The sequence below is a fragment of the Leptinotarsa decemlineata genome, unplaced genomic scaffold (genome assembly GCF_025532065.1).
Source record: "Leptinotarsa decemlineata unplaced genomic scaffold, Ldec_3_MD MMD2_P_RNA_scaffold_12, whole genome shotgun sequence".
In the NCBI taxonomy this organism is placed as follows: domain Eukaryota; kingdom Metazoa; phylum Arthropoda; class Insecta; order Coleoptera; family Chrysomelidae; genus Leptinotarsa; species Leptinotarsa decemlineata.
In genome coordinates this window covers 11,797,945-11,821,790 of record NW_027412526.1, presented here as the reverse complement: position 1 = coordinate 11,821,790, position 23,846 = coordinate 11,797,945, and the positions used below count along the sequence as shown (strand labels likewise).

Sequence of the window (23,846 nt, the reverse complement as noted above, 5' to 3'; positions counted from 1 at the left end):
TATAAAATTTACGCATGAGTAGTCTCATCCTTTGTATTACATATGAAATTTGTTTGTCCCATCTCATATGTTGATCAATAACAAGACCCAAATATTTAATGGATACAGTTTTTTCTATTATCGGGCATTTACAATTGTAATTTTTTGTGCATGTCATTTTGTGTAATTTCAGTTCATTAATATGCGGCTGATCATCTGAATTTAGTGAAAAAGCCATAAATTTTGTTTTACAGAGTTTGTGGAAGGATGTATGATGGTCGAATCGCTCACTTGCTTTAGTGCCTCTATTATGCCGTTAGCTAATTGTTCCTTGGTGATAGATTTTGAGGCACTTGGTTTGGCTGTGTCTTTCAATGAATCCTTATAAGTATTATTTGCTTTCGTAGGACATGGTTGAGGTATACTTTCATTTCCATCAGCATTTTTCGATGTTGAATGTTTATACTCTGAAGTTCTGCTATTTTCTGCCTGCGAGGTTATAGTGGCAACGTTGTAGTTTACTGAGTTCTGGTTATATTTTCCGTTCAGCAATATAATTATGAAATATTTGTCTAATATCGCTTTCTCAAGTTATTGATTGAGTCGTTTCAGATAGGATAGTTCAGTTTTCATACACTTTAGTTCGCCTTAAAGTGATTGAAGAGAACCTGACCTAGCTTCGTCATCGTTCATTTGGGGATCATCTTTTGTGTCAAAAGGTTCGCCGTTTTCATATCCGATGACTTTTTCAACTTCCTCACTAAGTTTGAAATCACTAAGCACTTTCTTTTTAGTGAGAATTTCTATCAAGTCAATTTTTTTTTTAGTTTATCTAATTCATGAACCACTACTTCGTCTTCACCCATGTTGCCCATATGCAGCTATATTGCAGCTGAAAGGCAAAACGTTTGTTTTTTTTAGATTGGCTGCTAGAAGACGGTGGTCAAACCATTTTTTACTAGTTTAAAGTTTGTTTTCAAACTTTTTTTTTCAGCATACTTCAGGTTTCCACCTCATAAAATATTTCCGTGAATTATCTCACCACCTAGAACAATCCCGCTGATCTAGCAGTACCACCAACCAGATGCTGACAAGGCAGTTCTCACAGGAGCACATATCTTCGAAGCTTCGCATCCACAGTCAGTCAAATTTCATTCCTCAAAGTGATAACACGTATAATTTCACATATTCTGTATTTCTATAATTTTTGAATTTCAAGTTTTGTAAAAATAAAAGTAGCATATTCAAAGATCTCACCCTCACAGTGCAATTTGAAAAAATCATCAATATAAATGTTGAACAATAAAAGACCCAATTCCCTCTAATGCCTTTTTTTCTAGTGTTTGTGAGAGCATACAATGATCAACAGTATCAAATACATCAGTTGAATCTATGAAGAGACAAAAAGAGAAATTTTACTTCGTGTATCAGTTTTCTTAACTCAAGTATTGCGTCTTCTGTAGATGTTTTCACTTTGAATCCGAATTTTCTAGCTGAAATAAGATTATATTTATTCACGAAAGAACTGAGCCTATTTTTCAAAGACTTTAGAAATATGTGTAATGAGGAAAATAGGTCTATAGTTATTTATTTGTGTTTTAGCACTTGTTTCAAAGATTGGAGTTACGAATATCGTTTTGAACGCGTCAGACCAGATACCCAGTGATAAACACATAAACCTCTAGTTTTTTTTTCATCGACTTTTGTAGCCACTGTAATAACACATGCCGGTATATATTACAATACATGTGTTTTCCGACGTTTGGTCATACAATTCCCGGTTAGAGCTACCTTAAAAAAGTAGCGACCAATATTTTTTTGATCTAGAACTCAAAGGTCAAGTCAGGAATACGTGGTGACCATTCAATATGATCATTGTTTCCTATCCATCATAGTCATATTGGAAAAATCTCTGCAAATAGTTGTGTGATGTGGTAGAGCTCCACCATGTTGAAAATACTAATATGTCCACAAAATATTCGAAGACAAGTCTTTCAACAACTCAACTAGACTCTCCGACAAGAATTTCAAATATACCTTTTCTGTCAAAGATATCTCAAGCAGGTAGGGACCTATAATCTTGGTGTCTAGAACACCAAGCCAAACATCAACTCCAAATCTTTTTTTGGCTCTATGTAGGATAGATTTTTCTTGTCGCTAGTGAAAAATGAATATTTCTGTTGAAACAACCGATATTTGTATATCTACTGTCATTACACCAGAAAATTCTTATGATGCACTGTTTGGAACCTTTGGTGTAATGAATATTACTGGAGTTTTTACCAACACCAAACCGTTATTTCAACACCTCGACACGTGTTTCGATTACCAAGTGATCATCTTCAAGAGGAAGATTGAACTAAATATACTTACAATGTTATGCTTATTTATACCATAGATACCCATTCTAGGTAGCTGCGTCTTGAGTGTCTTGAATTAATTCCACAATATCGCCTTACCTACTAGTTTGAATTGATTTCACTATGTGTAATAGTCAGGTAAATCTAATAGTTAAAATATTATTTCAACAAGCTATATAGTATACTATTAGGTATTAGGTTAGGTTAGATCCAAAGTGAGTGGGTCTATTCGACCCTCCACCGCAACCCGCAAGGATTTATTGTGGTTCACACCTATTCACACTCGATCAAATAAACCCAGCTTCTTAACGAAGCCGATTAGTTTGTATGGTGAGTGGATTTCAGGTCAGATGGTCTAAAGACCTGATTTGGTCCCCAGCGGGGTAGGAACAAAGTATATACTCTGTTAATGAGGTAATCGGATAGTCAAGTTGCAAGATTCCCAACTTAATACCCACGACAACCTTCCCATATGAGGGTTTTTGCACGTCAGCTACACCTGACGATGCCTCAGATTCAGCCGTGCAGGGCTTTTTCGCTTCTGGTTTTGGTGAATCATCACTCGAGCGCAAACGTTTGCTAACCTGCTCATGAGGAGTTTGTTCCCACACCTGAGACAGATTCTGCGTACGCCGCTCAAGAGTTTGGTGCAAGGCGGTTTTATAAGGTACCCCGCTCTTGAGGAGACGACTCAGTCGTTTCCTGGCTGCACCACCAAACCTTAATTTGAGGTTCAGTTGTTGGATCAGGAGTTGATAAGCTCTCTCTCCTGAACTAAATTCACAGGGAGGTCAGTTGGAGTCGTAAACTCGACATCCATCTCCTCTGTAGACTCGCTCTTGGATTGAATTTACAGGGAGGTCAGTTGGGGTCGTAAACTCGACATCCATCTATTTTGTAAATTTGCTCCCGAATTAAATTTATAGGGAGGTCAGTTGGAGTCGTAAACTAGACATCCATTTCCTCTGTAGACTCGCTCCTGATCTAAGTTTACAGGGAGGTCAGTTGGAGTCGTAAGTTCGACATCCATCTCCTCTATAGACTCAGCGTCAGAAATAATTTTCAAGTTCACTTTGTCCATAAAAGTCCCACGAGTAGCTAGGGAAAGAAGGTCAATCACGGCAGAGCCCCGCATTATCGTGACAAGGCGATGCTACGACGAGAGAGCGCCCGGTATCTCGAAGGTTCCGTAGAGATAACTGATAGGCTCAGTGTCATTCATCCTCTCGGCACGGATACACACACCTTAGGATTGAGACATCGTTGGGATGCTATTCAGTTAGGAAATAACAGAACCAGAAGTGATTCTGTTATTCCCGTATCCATCGGGGCTACGTGGAAGCAGGCATCCGATGGCCGGTTTACTCAACCCCTATAACCCGAGTCAATGCACTCGCCAAAAACAGCATGCACAGTGGTTCAGCTAGTGAAAGATGAACAAGGACAACCAACCCGCCCACTATTAGGTATTGGTCCACCATCGTTATTCATAATATTATGTTTACTTATTTCTACACTCTCGTAGGCATCTAGTTGCCTGTTGTTGTTAACTTGTCTGATTGATCTTAATGAACTAAAGTCTATAGAATGGTTTTTTGCAAAATATAATGAGCGACTGCTGAACAGGGATCCTTTGTTTTCTTACATGTAACCTAGTTATATGTCATTGCCGTCCAAATCATCATATGAAGAGAATTGGGCTTTGCCAGTCCTGGCATGGACCTTTACATGTTTCCAGAGTTCAACGAAGTTACACTCTTGCTATATGACGTAAAATTCCAGTTAATATAATAATAATGATAAAAATAATAATAGGACTGTATTCCCAGAATTATAAAATAAATAAGTGTGAACATTTACTGTTTAAAAAAAAAAAAATCTGTTTTTCCGTTAACCAGCTGTCGCACCCCTACGAACGACAACCCTCAGAAGTCGAAACTTGTGCGAGCTAAGGATTAAAGAGGTCTTAACTTTTAACGTGTGATTCCTAACACGGGTTGGACGATAGCAAGTGAAGATCGATCGTTCAGACTAGGGCTTGAATCACCGACCAACACGGCAGTCAATTCGAGTGAGTGAACAAATCACCCACGCCGAACCGCTTGGCTACCGACCGACCGACTGAAACGGAAAAGGCTGAGGATCAGTTGGTTGCATCAAAAGATACAACCTCTGTTTTCCTTCCTAGGCCAAATTTGTGTGAGTCACAGAGGAGGGTCAGCCAGAACCACTAGCTTTGGTTCTTACCTTACCTTGTAACTATAAAGGTGCGATTGAACAGCAGCAGTCTCATCTATTTAAGTATATTCATTGCTCATCTTCTAAGTCATTAAAATTAATTTTTGTTGTTCCAGGTATCATGAAGAGGTCAAGACGACACAAATATCTACAGATACCAGCTTTCATTCTAATCTATACAATCATGCACGTAGTGTCAGTGCCAGAAAACAGCGTTCAAAAAGATGAACAAGTTTCGAAAGTGAATACGGGGGAAAACAATCGCACAATGTCAGAACATCATCACGAGGTATTAAGACACCTCGGTTCTCACATGGACGTTGCAACTGGCAATCACAAAGGAGGTTCTGATACCGCTTCATCTGCAAAGGGCACGGAGAACAACGATACGCTCAAGATGTCAGAGCACCACCATGAGATTATCAGGCACTTGGGTCACCATTTTGGGGTTGCCACGGGGACCCACCAGGCCGATAGTGGTTCTGAAGCGAAGGTCACTGAAGTGAAGGTCAACGACACGAGTAAGAACCTAGAGCACCACAAAGAAATATTGAAACATTTCGGTACTCACTTTGGAGTCGCTACAGGAACCCACCAGTTCCATGAGGGTCAGAATCTGTCAGATAAAATTCTTGCCGATAGCAAAAATAGGACTAAAAGTTCAAATAACACGGTGAGCGTGAAAAAGGAACCTACCGCAGTTCCAGAGAAAATAAAGGCTAACAGTAGTTCAAATGCGAATTCAACTAGCGACGATCTTAACTGTACAGCACCAGCAATAAGACAGGTGAGCGAACAACTAAACATAATTACAAAGTTGTTAAAAAACTCTACAGGGTGTAACATAAGTACGTTAAAATATTCAAGTGACGTATTCCAGAAACAATTTTAAGAAAAAAGTCTATATAAACTTGTGTCCGGCAATGCTTCGTTTCGGAAAGACAGGGTGTTGAAACTGAATTTTTTTGTTCGTTTTTTAAAAATAGATTTTGCAAAAAATAAGTTATTTGCACGAAGTTTGGTACTTGGGGTTTTTTGACGTGGGAAATCATAATTTTATATTAATTTCATGTAACTTATAGAGGGCGCTACGTACACTGTAATTATTCATTTCAAATTCTTTTTGACAGTAAACTTTTGATACTTTTCATGAAAAAACCAAGTAGAAAAGGGACACTTCCTCAACAACGCTGGTGGTGATTGTTTTCGAGATATTTACAATTTTCTATATAGATGTATATTACTCAGCTCCTCAGAACAGAAAAATTCAAATTACATGTGTAAGTTTAGCTATTTTTCGGAAACTGCTCATCAAAAAATAAAACGTCAGGGTATCACTGGAAGCAGAATTTTACACCAATCAAAATGATGTGCCACTTGACACCCCTTCCCATTAGAGATTCTAAAGTTAACATATACCCCTCCTTGGGGGTTGAACCACGAGGGCTACAAATATTCCTTGGAATTATCCCCCTTGATTATAAAATTGGCCTTTCTTTCGATTGCTCATATCATTTACTGAAAGGAAGATATTAAGGGTGGGAAGTTTTCTAATTGACACTCTGTATATGAAGGTTAACATTATGAATTATTCCAGTTTATTGAATTTAAAATGTCCTAATAGGACGAAACTGCAGTAACGTCAGTTACAAACATAAGTGACATGAAAACATAGGAAATTGTATTTATCAATTTTCGTAATATATTCCTTTTATAGGGGTGAAACTTATGTCTTCTGAGGTGGTTGTTGAGATATCAGTCTCACAAGCAACTGCTGTTGTAGACTGCAGGGGATTGTTCACTACAGACGCAACGTTTTTGATAAAGAGACGAAAAAACGATAGCCACAGACAGTGAGCAAAGATGGCTCAACTTTTTCACTGAGAAATAATGCTTTTCCCTTGGCTAACTGAGGATGTTTCTGTGAAATTTTGATTTATTTAAGTTTGCTAATGCTATAAGATGCTGATGTTCTGTCGCATCCTGAAAAAGCATAAAGAAACAGCAAATTCTCTGCAATGACGTCGCCATATATTAAACCTGAAGGACAGTATAAATAAAAAAATATATAATAGAAAACTAAGCCTAATGGTTCGTTTCTATTGTATTAAATGTTAAATTAATGAAACCAAACAAATCTTTTGTGGCAATCATTTGTTGAAAAATCCTCTATTAGATTGCTTAATCATTATTTTATTGTAAAATGACCAGAAAAATGTTATAATGGCCAAAAGAAAATTTTTTCGAAAATGTTCAGTTATTTTTGTTTATAATCTTTCATTTTACAATGAAGAGTGATAGAAATAAGGTTGTAGACCATTTGATTTTCTACAAATAATGTCCCATAAAATTTTCTGTTGGGTTACTGGTTTACGAGATACAGCGAACCCCTTTTTCCAAGATGGCTGCCGGGGGACAAAGATGGCGACCCACAAACTTGAACTTGTGCTCATACTTACTCCTACTACACACCAAAAAAATCAAATTGCGTCCTCTGAAAAACGCACGCTGAAGGCCTAAAAAATGTAACATTTCAATTGATTATAACTCCGCAACCGGTTATCCAAATTCAAAACAGTGAAAATGGTTGTATAGAGAATTGAAAAACCTTTCGAGCAAAGGATCACAAGATTCCCCTTTCTATAAAAAAAATGATAACGGACTCTCTGCGGCTAGTTATGTCACACCATCGGCTTTTTGAATGATTTTTTTCTATACAAATTTCATGTAATATATACATCATATATACCTCATCAAAATTACCTTTCATTTCAAATTACTGTTCCACTCATTTATCAACCTTATTGATTGATAATTCCGCCATTAGTTTGTACGTTCATAATGTATGTTGACATGCAATATATCGCATATTTATATTCAAATTCCTCTCCTTTGCAGTTCCCGAGACCCCTGATGAGTCCTGCCACGAGGCGACATGGAGGTTTAATAATACACATCATAGTAGCCGCATATATGTTCCTGGGACTGGCAATTGTCTGTGATCAATATTTCGTGGCTTCCTTAGATAGAATATGTGAAGGTGGGTGCCATTTACGTTCTATACAGAAAACGTGTTTGTTTGGTTTTGAGATGAAACGAGCTCGGCTCCGAAGAACAGACCTTTCGAATATTCCTTTATTGATTTTGACACCATGATTCTGGAAATGTGCCATTTTCGTGATTTTCCACACGGGCGTCCGAGGACTCATTTCTGAAGGATTGGCCAAGAACGAATTGAATCAATGAGAAATATTTTTAAAAAAGAATGATAGGCCCCAAAGCTAATACAAATATAACGTTTTTTTGAAAGGATCATATAAGATACAGGTAGAATTACATATAAATTCGTTTTGTTCTTCAATTGTATATATGGAGTACATAATTTGAATCACGTACAAACATAAGAATAAAATGGGACACAAAACATTTCAGAGCCAAGGAATGGCAGAAATAATATTATACGTTATTGTTTGCTACAAAAATTTCTATGAGAAAAGTTACATCGTGAAATAAAGTTAGAAATACAATAAATGCAAAACATACATCGAAGTGGAACTACGGTTCTACATTGTTCTACTGTTGATTTCAGTGTATTTACTGATCATCGCCTGGTATGGTAGGTTTTCCTTAAACGAAAAATCGGACTTTCATGTATAGATACAGAGACTTCAAACGGTTTAACCAAGTTGATTTTAGCACTACTGTAGAAGAGATCGATTTTGATATAATGGATACTATGGAGGATTTGAATTGTAAAGTTGATATTTTCAACTCAAATATCCTTCACATTTTTAGTATTTTTGCACCAGTAAGAACCGTGAGAATTTCCAAAAACAAAGCTCCAGAAAATTTAAAACTTTTGATGAAGTTAAGAGATAGGGCTTTAGTAGGATACAGGAAAAACAACTCTGTACATGGGTGGAATTATTATAAGGATTTGAGAAATTTCACGAACAAAACGATAAACCTTAAGAAAAAAGCGTACTTAGAATTCAGTTTACGAAATAAAAAACAACTATGGAAAGGACTAGCAGAGCTTGACATATACAGTTAGAAATCAAACATGACGCTTCCAGATCACTTGTCTATTGTTAACAAAATTAATGAATACTTCTGCCGTATCAACAATAACAACTTGATTCCTGATGAGGAATGTATTTCTTTTTTTAACCAAATTGAAAAAACATGAACACACATTTAATTTCCATGCCATTAATAATAATGAAATATATAAAGCGATTTTGAGCATTGAATCTGATGCCATTGGTCCGGACTTACTGAGTATCAAGATGCTATTACATTGTTGCCCTATCGTTATTCCTCATATCACTCATATTTTCAATTATTGTCTAGAACGTAATGAATATCCCACTCTATGGAAACAATCACATATTCTGCCTTTAGCTGAAGGACCTATCCTAGATAATTTGAGCTCCGTCCTATCAGTGTTCTATGTGCGATATCTAAGGTTTTTGAAGAAAAAAAAGGAAACATATAAAAAATTATCTAGATGAATTCCATATTCTACCATCTAGTCAATCTGGTTTCCGAGCAAATTTTAGCTGCACAACTGCATTATTAAAAGTAGTTGATGACATCCAAAGGTCAATAGATGATAATGAACTTTGCCTTCTAGGTCTGCTCGATTACTCAAAGGCGTTTAACCGCATCAACCATGTACTTCTTATATCTCTTCTGAATTACCTTGGATTCGCACCGAGTGCAATATCAATATCTATAACGGTGTTTCGCAAGGGTCCATATGGGGCCCACTACTATTTGTATTATATACATTACAATTTCCAGATTGTCTTCAATATTCTTCTGTCATCTGATACGCCGATGATACTCAAATCTACAAAGAATGCGATGAAGATACTTTTGACATAACACAGAAAAAACTCAATGACGACTTATGTTCTCTGATGAATTTATCAACTAAATATTGCTTAACTGTCAATCCCTCATAAGTCAGTAGTTATGCACTTTGAAAGGACATTGTCACGTAAACGCAATCCAGACAAGGTTTCTATAACTGCAAACGAAGTTGAGTTACCTCTTAAGGACATTTTCAAACACTTCTTAAGATTCACACGACATGTATCGCAAATTCTGAAACGAGGGTACAGCAATCTCAAAATGATATATTCTAATAGAACAAAAAAAAACAAAATGACCTTGTGCGAAGCTTTAGTGTTGTCACATGCTAATTTTGCTGACGTAGTATATGGTCCCAATCTCCTTCAAGCTGACAAGAATAGATAACAAAAGCTACAGAATTCATGTGTGAGGCTGATAACTGGAACAAAAAGACGCGACCATATATCACACCATTTGAAAGATATCGGATGGCTAAATATGGAGTCGCGACCCATTCTACATTCAACTGTAATGTTTCATAAGATAAGCAATGACAAGAAACCAAGTTATCTTTATAGAAAAATCAGTTACAGGACGGACGTACACAACCTCAATCTTCGATTCCGAAATCAGCTTACCACACCAAAACATAAAACCTCTCAATTCAGTGGCTCTTTTTCATTTTTCTACCCTGACTATACAACTGGTTACCGAATGGATATATGCATATTTCTTCTGGTGCGCTGAAAAAGAAACTTAAGAGAGATATTTTAATGGGTATTTTCACTATATCTTGAGACCTGTCAAGTAGGCATTTTAATATCTATATCATTTCTTATATTCCATACACTCAATAATTTATAATTTTCATTTGAATTTATGCATAATTATTATATTTTAAATCAAATTGTAAATAGGAATAAGGTTGGATGGAATAGCAAGTTTTGTCCATTTGTGAACATAGGCAAAAAATTAATCCTGCCATTTTATAAGAACTATGTATGTACTGATTACTTATGTATGAACTTATCAATAGAACCAATTATTATTATTATTATTATTATAATGTATTCATCACTTTACGAATAAATCATGAATAAATACAATTACTCAAGATTAAAAAAACATCACAACATTTAATATTTTCTAAGTGGTGTCAGATATGATTATCTTCTTCGGATCATTCATATGATATACGAGTACAAGACGACATCACCAAATAGTGAAATATTAAAACTTTGTACATGCAGAAGAAGTACGTCTTGAGTACAGTGAAGAAAAAAAATTTAACGTATCTACATGCATACTTTATGAATAAAGTAAACATAGTAAAACTTTTTCAGTGAAAAATGAAAAAAATAACGCCAGAGTACTAAATGAAGCAGCTCAAATTGAAGTTTTGGGAACATTTGCTGCAAAACTCACAAGCTCCATACGATCAGTATCAGATCAGACGGGAATGTCACGCGAGACTATAAGAAAAGCATTCAAAATGAAAATGATAAATTTCATCCTCGTGAAATGCAGATTCTTCAAGAGCTTCACAATGATGATTATGATAGAAGACTGTGAAATCATGTCTCGTCGGGTCAATACCATCCCTAATCTTCTGTTAAACATCTATTTCAGCGATGGGTGTTCATTTTTTCTGAATGGCAATGGTAATAGACAAAATTGCTGCTATTGGAGTGACGGAAATCCTTATATTTTTTGGAAAGGGCATACAGAATACCTAGAAAAAGTTAATGTTTGAACTGGTATTCTTAGAAATGTCATAATTGGTCCTTTATTTCTTGAAGAAAACATAACTGGCAACTCAACTCGAATGTATGCAGAAGGTAATGACCTTTTGCAGGAGGTTCTGTAACATTTCCAACAGGAAAGTGCTCCACCTCATTATTGTTTTCCTTTCCGGCAGTGGTTAAACGAGAGATTTCCGGATAGATGGATTGGCGGAAGGGGAGCAATGACCTCCGAGATCACCGGATTCAACACCCTTAGATTTTTTTGAGGGGAATCTTAAAGCCGTTGTTTATGAAACACAACCTTCTGATACTGAAGAACTTAAACAGCAGCATGCCAGTCAATGGTAAAGCAGAGTTCGAAAACATACTTTATTACTGTTTAGAGCATTTCGACATTTCGAACAGTTTATAAGATAAACGTAAGTAGATTTTATGTTGGAAATGTCTTTCTCGCAAATTGAATTTTATATTGTTAAAGGACAATAACCAACAAATAGAAAATCCCACGCGAAATACATTTATTTCTGTCATTGAAGGGTTGGAACGGCGCCACTAGTTTTATTAAAAGGAGTCGATGTATTGATGCATCTCAGAACAGACAAATTCTAATTACATGTGTAAGTTTAGAACGCTATTTTTCGGAAACTGCTCATCAAAAAATGAAACCTCTTGACACCCCTTTCCTTTTAAGATTCTAAGGGTAACATCTACCCCTCTTCGGCGATTGAACCACTAGGGCTACAAATATTCCTTGAAAGTGACCCCTTTGGCAATAAAATTGACCTGTTTTTTCGATCTCTCATATTATTTACTAGAAAGGTATTAATGGTGGGAAGTTTCCAAATTGACACCCTGTATAATAATTTGAAATATAGACATATTATCTTTGATTATATATATATATATATTACCTACTATCAAGATTTCATCCACCAGTCACGTGATCTGTCTGTCTTTTTCAGAACTGAAAATGTCTCCAGACGTAGCTGGAGCAACATTTATGGCCGCAGGGAGTTCTGCTCCAGAACTAGCTACCGTTATTATAGGAGTTTTCTTCGCTAAGGATGACATTGGTGAGTGTCCAATAAGAGGTTTTCCTTTTTCAATGCAAAAAAATTTATAAAATATTCGACCAAATCTTTTTCTTTCTCTATTGTTTTTGTTCTTTGATGTTTGGTATACTTATTAATGAACTATTCATGAAAATTTTTAATTATTATCATGAATACTGTTATTGATTTTCACCACGTAACGGGTCAATGTATTCAAAAAATTATTATTTGACGACTGCATTTGATGAAACAGAAATATTTGAAAAACTGCCACTCATACTCCAATGGCACTTCAATAAAAAAGCTGTTATTTTATTCGCTTGCTATGACTTCGTCAGTTTGGACTAATCTATTCATGGCGCATTCGGTAAAAACTCAAATAAACTGGTGAAGAATGTTGCCTTCGCCAATTCTCGAATATTTTCTGCGCATTTATAGCCTCATCTTGAAATGTTTCTAAACACAATAGACAAACATCCTTTGCGTCTACTACCCGGCCTCATTGTTTACATAATAGTGAAGTAAATGCTCAAGAGAAATAGGTTATTTTGTCTACTCCCTAAATTCTACACATTTCGATGTTATTTAGTTTCAATTGTACCTATCATTTTCGTAAAAAAATCAACGGTTATAGTTAGGTACATAGTACCTTATACCTATTCAGAACTGTAACGAAATACAGGGTTTTCCATTAAGAAATACACAGCTTTGATGTGTCACACTTGTTTGAGCAACCCTCTGTAGACTCAAAGATAAATTCCTTCTGCAGCTTTAATGAATATACATATGATGAAATGGAGAAATTCCTGAAAAAAACTAATGGTGTGGTTTACAAGGACCGTACCGTATGTCCCACCCTGTTCATAGACAGGGTGTAACTGAATTAGTGTAAAACATTTAAGGAAGTGATTCCTCATCGAAAAAAAGAAAGAATCTTTCATATAAAGAAACTTCATTGGAGCATCCCTTGTTAAGATACAGCCCCTTAAAGGAGGTACATAAAATTTGTATAACAATTTTTTCACAAGCACTGAAAAAGTTGCAATATTGAAATTAACCTGACGTTTTGTACTACCAAAAAGACACTGAGCCAGTAATTTATTTGGTTCACCCCATGGTTGTAAGGGGTGGAAAACGCAACCCCTAAAATTTATTTCCAATGTAACTTTTTGTCCTACTATTTGTTTACCATTCAAAAATTCATTTTCGATACCCTGTTTCATTCTAAAAAAAAATGTCTCATAGATTTTTTGCCAAAAATAAACCATTTCGCAGCAAAACATTATTTTACGAACAACTTCAGAGATACATCGTCATAAATGCGAACTGGATTTATTGTTATTTTGTAGTTAGTACCTGCATTAAACGATTGAAGGGTAATAAACAAAACTAATTTATTAATAACAAAACACACATGTAGAAATCATAGTGAATGTTCAATATGTCTATCTTCAGACATTACGCATGCGTCTTGATGTCGGCGCATTGAGCTACGTATTCGCTCAAATATTCCTGGAGTCTCTCTGATTACCCTGCACGCATCGATGATGCGGTTTCTTAAGTCCTCTACATCGCGAACAGGAGTACGATAAACCAAATGCTGTAAATGGCCTCAAATAGAGAAATCGAGAGGATTGAGATCCAGGGATCGAGCGCGCCAGTTCTGTGGTCCTCCTAGAGCTATCCACTGATTTGCATATGTTTCAGTTAAATGCTGACGTGCTACTTGACTTAAATAAGCGAGAGTCCCATCATGCTTAAAAAACATATCCCTTCTGACGCCCAAAGTAACTTCCTCCAGCAGTACTGGATGCACTTCTCTTAAAAATTGAACGTATGCCTCACCATTTAATCGAAGAAGTAGAAAATGAGGCCCATTTAAATCATCCCCAATAACTCTGAGCCACACGTTGAGAGAAAACTGTTCTTGATGGTTAGTTTCGACAATAGCGTGAGGGTTTTCATCAGCCCATATGTGGTAATTATGAAAATTAATAATCTTGTCCCGAGAAAAACTACATTCGTCTGTGAATTCTATCGTCTTCAGAAAGTCACAATTTCTTCTAATCATTTCCAGCCTCCAATTGCAAAATTCAAGACGGTTCGGAAAGTCTCGCGGTAACAGTGCCTGTACTCGTTGCAGATGGTAAGGGTGTAACAGTTGTTCCTTTAAAAGTCGAAATATCTTCATATGGTCAACATTTAGCTGGAAAGCGATCTTTCTTGTACTGGTAGTAAGTTGTTTTTCAATCAAATTAAGTACTGCTTCCTCAAGCTGTGGTGTTCGTACTTCTCGATAGCGACCACAATCTTGCGTTCTTTTGTCGAATGAACCATATTCTAGTAATCGTTGATGAAGTCGAGGAAATATTCTATGTGAATGATGCTGCCGTTGAAGATACATTTCAGCATATTTTCTAGAAGCTTCTAACCCATTCCCCTGCGGTAGACCGTAAACGTAATGCATATCAGCCATTTCCTCATTTGTGTATGCCATTTTAATAACAAGTGAATTATTAAAGTAACAAATTAAGAACAGAACAACAACATACAATTAGTATTAATTCAATTTCGAAAATTCACAAACTGACAGCGTCATACTAATTTAATTGTCACTATCGCTAATAGCGACCTACTAAATAGATTAGTTTCGTATTTTCGCATTTATGATGATGTATCTCTGTAGTTGTTCCTAAACTAATTTTTTGCTGCTAACTGGTTTATTTTAGGCAAAAAACACAAGAGATATTTTTTGTTTAGAATGAAACAGGCTATCGGAAATACATTTTTAAATGGTAAACAAATAATGAGACAAAAGTTACATTGGAAATAAATTTTAGGGGTTGCGTTTTCCACCCCTTACAACCATGGGGTGAACCAAATAAATTTCTGGCTGAGTGTCTTTTTGGTAGTACAAAACGTCACGTTAATTTCAATATTGTAACTTTTTTAGTGCTTGTGAAAAAAATTGTTATACAAATTTTATGTACCCCCTATAAGGGACTGTATCTTAACAAGGGATGCTCCAATGAAATTTCTTTATATGAAAGATCCAGACCTTTTTTCGATGAGGAATCACCTCCTTGAATGTTTTACACTTATTTAGTTACACCCTGTATATGACTGCCAAACTCTTAATGGTGGTTTCTGGCGTTTAATCGTATTCAAAAAACTATTCGTCATGACGTCATCAGTAATAAGATTCGCCAGAATGAAATGATTCAATTTGTGTCTGATGTCAAATTCAATAATAAAAACAAACTATTCAATTTTCTTCAATCTCAATCAGGATCGGATAGGTGCATACAATTTTTTACATAAATGAATGTAGCTGCATTTTTGAAACCAGTGTACCAGAATTCTTTTTTCTATTCAAAATACGGATCAACAACCACAAAATGAAGCAGAAACTGGCAACTGACGTAACGTTCCGTTCAAATACCAACCTCACGCTAGTTTTGAATCATCATAAATACATTTCAAATCATAATTGATGTGACATCAACGTTTCAACGTCAGGATGAATGTATTTGAATCACCTTCGAATACGTTTTAAATACATGAGCGCCAGAAAACGCCTAAGATCATTGATGTATACAAGAAACATAATTGGAGGCATTATGGGTCCCAGGCGAATACCGGTGTCTATGATAAAGGTATACAATAGGGAATCATTGATTATTACTTGTAACAGACCGGACAGGGTCTGAGTACAGAACCGAATTCGGCTTGATTTGACCGCGAAAGTCAATGAAAGTATTGAACTAATTACATTGGGTACTATTACAGGAAATGTTGTTTTGCAGGAATCTCCGGTGTGATAGGATCTGCGGTGTTCAACATAATGTTTGTTATATCATGTTGCGGACTGTGTTCCACCGCCGTTGTTTACCTCAACTGGTGGCCCCTCGTCAGAGACTGCTTCTTCTATGCTGTTTCCATCCTGGTGATGCTGGTCGTCATTTACGACAAAACGATTTCTTGGTAAGTTATTTCTATCAATTTTGCACGGAGTGTTTCAGTTAGAAGAAATAAATTTGATAATGATTGAACGGGGGCTTTTTGAAAACACACACAGGCACGTCGATTGGTATTATTAGTTGATCTTTTTTTCAACAAAAACTTTTCATACCAGTTGTATCATGTAACAGTGGCAATACCAAATCCCTGTGTATTATTCAATGATTTTTCATAATACTTGAAAAAAATGAATTACCTACAATGTTCACTTCACAATGAGAAAGTGAACAAAAACAATTTCAGCGTTTCTTTTTACTTATATAAAGTGAAAAAAAACTTTGTTTATTTTAGTTCGAAACGCCTGCCCTTAGCATTTATTTTTCTAACTGCGTAACAGTAGTTATCAGTAATCTTTTTTGAAAAGAGATTAGATTCTGGAAACTTCCGAAGAAAGGAAAAAACTAATTAAGTTCAAAGTAAACATAGATGTGTAGATCATGCATAGAAGTTACTTTCAGATATCAACTGGAATAAAAGCACTTCCGGATCCATTAGGTACTGTCACATGAACATTGAATTACAAGAAAGAAAAAGTACTTTCGAAGCAACTTCTATCTACTGTTTTTTTCTGAAAGTACTTTCTAACATACACTATTGAAAAAATAAGGTGAATGTACAAATTTCGTGTGCTACGTATATTAGATTAGCGATTTCTTTTTTTTTATATTGGTACGCTCGTCTCGAACATATGTTCACAGTTTCAGCTGTTTGGCATCATTAGTTTGTTGGTGGAAGGCATACAAGTTCGAAGTGTTTTGCGTGTTCAGCGATTTTCTACTATCGAAAAAAAGGATCAAAGAATTTGCATCAAATTTTGTGTGAAAGTGCTCATGAACACTCGGAATGTTGACAGTGGCATACGGTGACTGTACTCAAAAAAATGTCAAAAAAATTTTTACAAGTTGTACAGAGTTATTCACTTCAAATAACCCACCCCTTATCATCGTTATTATTGCCTACAGAAAAAAAAGTTGAATATGAAAGTTGTGTGCTTATGACTAAATTTTGATAAGAGGCTGTTAAAAATACAGATGTGTGCAAATTTCAGGGGATACAAATTTTTTAATATTATTTTCAAATGGGACACTCAGTATATTATTGAATTTTTGGAATGGTCTTTTTTTCCTGATTTTAAAAATATACCATATGTTACCCCTATCTTATACAGTTTTTGAGTTATTAGAGGTGAGGAAGAAAAATTTCAAATATTGAAAAAGAGAAAAAAAAAATTCATTTAGGAAATTTAAATGACATGATAAGTCATGTTATTGACTTGAACGCCTAGTTCAATTCTGGCGATAAAATTTCAACTCTAAATTACACCAGTGCGAAGCCAGGGCTAGTAGTTAATTAATCATAAAAGATAATCACAAATATTTTGCCATAGAAGATGAAAATCTATTCTGTTATTCTAATCATAATAATATGAGTAATGATGTCCCAGTGTGTTGACGTAACTTTTTATCGAAATTATTAGGTGATGTCGAGATATTGAATGTTGAGATGTTGAATACGTCTTGAAGAAATCAAAACAATTTACATTAGAACTAACGACAGGACCCTAAATGAAATATGTTGTCACTGATGATGCTACTTATTTCAAATGAAACGCTATGAAAATGATAAAATAACAACCTGTTCGTATAGCCATGGATGTTTTCCTTTAATAAATATCAGATTGTTTCAAAATTTTTGTCCGTTTCACTGTCATGTGAAACATGCGGTGCATGTGCGAAAGTAGCGATTCACATTGGATTTGATCGCTGAAGATTAAATCCATTTGGAAAAATTATCTTAGGAAGTTTATTCCACATAAACGCAGTTCTCCAGATGAAAGAGTTTTTGAACAGTGAAGTTCGAGGTGCACTGAGTTGAACCCCAAAACGATGAGCAGCCACAGTTCGTCGCGTATTTCTAATATGTACCGCTCTTTGTGGAATCGAATGTGCCAAGTTCGTGTTAGGAATCACATGTTAAAAGGTAAGACATCGTTAGTCCTCAGCTCGCACAAGTTTCTCAACTTCTGAGAGTTGTCGTTCGTAAGGGGGCGACAGCTGATTAACGGAAAAACAGATTATAAACGGATATGAACACTTCCCGTGAAAGTATAGAAAAGATACAAATATTCAACCTTTCTTCGATGTTCCAAGCTATCAAGGTTGTATGTAATGCCATCCGTCTCCAATCCGACGGGTGGCTCTTTCCTGGATGGAATCCAGCAACTTCAGGGTATTTTTGGGGGGAAGAGCTCCATACATGAGAATAATATTACAAAGAAGGTCTGATCTGAGCTTTATGAAGCATCAAAAGTTGCTGAGGTGTTTACAGTTTTCTGGTTCGAAACAGTGTTCCAAGTTTTTGAGAAGCAGCCTTTGCAATTCCAACGACATGGTTGTGCCAAGACACATTGGTGTCTTGGCACCGGTTCGGGGACATTTATCTTCTTGGAGAAAACCGATGCCTGGGTTTTTGTGACATTGAATTGAACCTGGTTACTTCTATCCCAATTCGAAATCACTTACAGATTCCCATTAAGATATGCAACCTCCTGCTGCCAGTGAAGATGTGCCTCCGTAGCCGATGTCCTGGAATCTAAATGAAATGACGAGACAAGTGTGCTGTCGTCAGCAAAGCAATATATTGGATTCTTGTTTTTCTTTCGTTGATATACAGTAAAACGAGGGTTGGAGAGAATATGGATTTCTGGGAACACCAGTATCGATGATGAAAATATTCGAGAGATATTCATCGGCAGCCACTTGCAGGGAACGTTCTTTCAGGAAGCTGAAGAGCCGTACACAAAAATGATTCGACAAGCCATAGCATCGAAGTTTGGCCAGCAAACCGTCATGCCACACACGATCGAAGGCCTTAGAAATATCAATATTTCTCGATTGCGTTATTCAAAATATGATGAGAAATATGGGTTTTTGTAGCTTCATATCTCAATAAATACCCATTCTACTATGTCGCAGTATATACAGATCGATAGAGACTTCTGTACTCAATGCATCAATGCTGCTATTTTTTTTCCAAATTTCAATTTTTTGCCAGTAATCCAGGACGACGATTTGAGGACTCTGGTGGAAACTGACCCAACAAAACCGATGCGTGGGATGGCGAAAGAACTGGGCGTCCATGTGATTTTGATGGTTTAAAACATATCGTGAAAGTCAAAAAGCTCGAAAACTGGGTGCCCCACGATTTTAACGATAGATAAAAATTGTCACGTTTCGAGGTCTGTTCCTGTTTGGTTCTGCGCAACCAAAACGATCCTTTTTTGGATCGAATCATCACGTGGATCCTCAACGACAACAGGACACTGGATGAGCCACCCAAAAGTCCACCAAAAAGACCATGGTTACTGTATGATGGTTAGCAGCTGGTGTGATTCATTATAACATTCGTATTCAAGAATTAATAAAAAAAATCTGATTTATTGCTTCCATATTTGTCTCTAGAACGAATATGTCAAAATGTGTCCCCCTGTATATTATTGTTGGGGTGTTTTTTCATTTCTCCTGAAAATCATTGTTCCAAAAGTTATTCAAGTTGGCTCGTTTTCAACTTAAATGAATTGTAGTTCCCGAACCATAAGCTTCAGACCATATGTTTTATACTTTGTTTAAATCTGCTCATCATGGAGCATCTGATAATGTGAAAAAATATAGGGTGATCCATTTAAAAAAAATTGGTGACATGCTCTGGGGGTGCGATAGGGGAAGTAACATCAAATGTGAATATGTCAAAATGTGTCCCCCTGTATACTACGGTTGACGTGTTTTTTTATTTTTTCTGCAAATCATTATACCAAAAGTTATTCAGGGTGGATCGTTTTAAATGAAATGCACTGTATATAATGCACTGATTGAAACTGATGCTTATATGTTATAATGTTACGTGGTATGTAATGCTAATATAGATTTCGTTTTATGTTTTAATTTTTGTTTTTCAGGACTAATACAAGCTTTTCATTTTGTATTATGTACTCCAGTAATTGGGTTTTATGACCTGTTGGATGTATTTTCTCAATAAATAAATAAATAAGTAAACACCGGTAGGGCCAGGCAAAAACGGCCTTTGTCGATTTCATCGAATATCGAGTAACCAATTTTCATGCTGACGAAATTAATCGATGTCTTTCAAGTTGGCAAAACGCACTAATTCAAATGACGCTTATTTCGAATAAATTGAATAAGTATTCACTGAGGTTTTCAGTGACACTATTTCTCGGGTTTGAAGACAGTCGGTTTTTGAAATTTCTGGTGCCAGTGAAAAAGGGCATTATCTACCACATCGCCACGTAGTAAAAGAAAACAGCGCGACTACAAAAATCCGACCTCTTCTCGACAGAAAAATCAGCCATCCTTAAACCAGTGCCTAGAAGAGGGTATTAATCTCATTGTATAAATACCGTCTCTATTGATGAGATTTCGTTTTTCACGATTTGGACTCATAGCTGACATAAAGAAAGCTTTCTTGCAGATAAGCTTGAATCCCAAAGAAAGATATTTTTTGCGTTTCCTTTGGCTAGATGATACAGTATTGCTGAAAACATATCGACATACAAGGGTTGTATTTAAGGTTTCCTGTAGCCCGTTTCTGTTAGGAGCTGTAATCGAATACCATTTGAAAAGTTACCTCGAAAATTATGAAAGTCGTGACATGATAACTCAGTTACTAAAGGGTTCTCATATAGATAAATGCGTTGTCAGCTTAGACACTAGAGAAGTGAGAATTTCAATGAAGTTTCGACAAGGCTCTTTGCTGATGCCAAGTTTGATCTGAGAGGGTGGGAGCATTCTGCCTTCGATAGTTCTTCAGCTGATTACAGCAGTTTTTCTTCAGTTTTGTGACTTTCTTGGAATAGAAACTCTGATACATTGCAGTTGACATCAGAATGGTTTCGAAATATTCATATTGCAATGATAACAAAACGGGTTATTTTGTCGATAGCTCACCGATCCCATTGGATTTTCATGCCCAGTTTCTCTTTATCTCAAGATATTATTGCAGAAGACATGGGAATTGAAAACAGGATAAGATACTGAGGTACAAAAAGACATCAAAGAAGGTTTTCTGAAATGGTGAAGAAATTCCAATTCTTTCCGATCTAAAAGTACCCAGATGGTTATTTGATTCCATTGAAGGAAATAATCACTGTAGTTTGCATGTTTTCTGTGATGGAAGTCAAGCTGCCTACGCTAAAGCCATATTTATGAGCTCTGAAACATGCAATGGCGTGAATGTACAACTCGTACAAGCCAAGAGTAGAGTGTCTCCTGTTAAACGAATGACCATTCCCAGATTGAAACTACTAGCAGCTACCATAGGAGCAAGATTATTTAGAACTGTTACCGACAACATCAATTCCAATATCTTGGTTTATCATTGGTCTGATTCGACTACTATGTTAGCTTGGATCAAAGATGAGGAGAATTGGAAACCCTTCGTCTGGAATCGAGTGAAGGAAATTCGAAGCTTAACTAATCCAAAAGCCTGGTTTCACGTCCCAGGAGATCTCAATCCCGCCGATCTTTCATCTCGTGGCCTGTTCTCCACGACAACTGATTTAATCGAAATGGTGAGAAGGACCTGAATGGTTGAGAAAATCTCCGAAGTACTGGCCGAATCAGCTCTACACTCGAGATGCGGAGATGAACCAATCAGAGAAAAGTAGAGGTGTGATTTTGAATAATATTTCAACATCAATTGATTTTTCCTGGTATCATGAGAGAATTTCGAAATAAAGTAAAATCATTCGAGTACTTGGTTGGATTCGAAGATTTATTGTCAATTGCCGTTCCAAAAATCAGAAGAATTCTGATGAGGAATTGTCCTTGGAGGAAGTGCGGTCTGCTGAAAAATGTAAATGAGATTTGTGTAATATGAAGATTTCAATGGACTTGACAATTCTCAGTCGAAGAGTTTCTGTTCCTTCACTGATGATGATGATGGTATTTTGAGGATTAGAACCAAGGTTCCTGAAAGAACTGATTTTGCTGATTTCCGTTTTCCTATTCTGCCATTCTAAGCATCCTGTTGTGAGTAAGCTAATCTACGGAACTCACTTGAAATCATTGCATGTTGGAGTTCAGGGATTATTGAGTCTTCTGCGTGAGAGATTTTAGATAATCAGAGGAAGAAAATCAGTGAAATTTGTCATTTCAAAATGTCCGAAATGTTGCAGATTCAACTCCAGACGTATTGAGGTTCCAGCCATAGCACAATCGTGTGCAAGAAGCCATATACATGTGCCATTTATAGAGCTGTTTATTTAGAACTTCTCTCATCACTATCTACAGATGTTTTCTCACAATCATTCAGAAGATTTGTGGCCAGAAGAGAAAGACCATCGACTGTATACAGCGACAATGGTACAAATTTTGTTGGTGCTGAAAATGCCTTTTCACGATTGGATTGGAAAATGATAACCGCTTACAGTACCACCGAGAGGATAGCGTGGAAATTTAATCCTCCAACAGCTGCCTGGTGGGGTGGTTGGTGGGAGAGATTAATCGGAATTATGAAGGATCTAGGAGAAAAGTTTTGGGAAAAGCCAGTCTGACATACGAGGTGTTATTCACGATACTTTGCGATTTACTGAATTCGAGACCCCTCACTTATATGTACGAAGATAGCAAAGATCTTATTCCTTTGAGTCCTGCCATGTTCCTCAAGGAGTTCCGGATTTGGACGCCGTGGAGAGTTCAGATCTGAGAAAACATCTGAGATAGAGAATGGAGCTGAAAGATGATCTTCGTAGGAGATTTAGAAATGAATATCTCGGTCAGCTGAAATTGTCATCGGAAAAACGAAAACAAAGACAAATCAAAATTGGTGAAGTCGTTCCGATAGGAACCGACAATACCAAAAGGATGGAATGGCCTTTGGCATATGTTCAAGAGCTGATACCTGGGAGGGATAATAAAACCCGTCTTTTCAAACTAAAGACAACGAAGGGAATAGTACTCATTCCTCTACAACGAGTATATCCTTTGTAGATGAATTGTGCTGAAGATTTGGACTCAACTCAGATATCAGGCAGAGCAGTTTCTACAAAAGAGACCGAAAGTAAAGAAACTGAAGAAACCAAAGAAAATGACAACGGGTGTTTCAAAAATCCTGAACCACTTCCGATAACTACTAGATGTGGTAGTAAAGTTAAATCTGTTCAAAGATTTTCTTCATAGCAATTTGAGTTGTTGGTGAACAAGGTTCCACAGCTCAAGGTTCATTTTCTGAATTTATTATACTTTTTTTGTACACATTGTATTCTCTCCAACACAAGTTGTCAAATAACTGTCATTGATATATGATTGATAAGTCAATTGTGTTGAACTTTCTTCTGAATATATTTGAGTTTATTAAGTACTTTATTTCGTCCTACATTCGACGTATTCAGTCACATACAAATGTCATTTACTCATTTTTATATTTTATTCAAAATAGTAATTAATAGTTATATTTGAACAATTTTGTAAAGTAATTCATGGTATGTCGTTTTGTTTCAACATGTTTTCGGTAATTGAAATATCAGCTGCGGTCGAAGTTGAAGTTGATGGGGAAACGTACTGAGCTTCCACAGCATT

At 36.2% G+C, this 23,846-nt stretch overlaps 1 protein-coding gene across 1 annotated transcript in view; it reads left to right on the top strand.

Moving 5' to 3' along the window:
• The window catches only part of LOC111514395 (probable sodium/potassium/calcium exchanger CG1090), a 220,963-nt gene that overhangs the window by 141,420 nt on the left and 55,697 nt on the right, over positions 1-23,846 (top strand). The window contains exons 2-5 of the mRNA XM_074174225.1: positions 4,694-5,364; positions 7,476-7,617; positions 12,145-12,255; positions 16,041-16,218. Coding sequence (XP_074030326.1) covers positions 4,699-5,364; positions 7,476-7,617; positions 12,145-12,255; positions 16,041-16,218 — 1,097 coding nt within the window. The 5' untranslated portion in view covers positions 4,694-4,698. The remainder of the gene's footprint in view (positions 1-4,693; positions 5,365-7,475; positions 7,618-12,144; positions 12,256-16,040; positions 16,219-23,846) is intronic.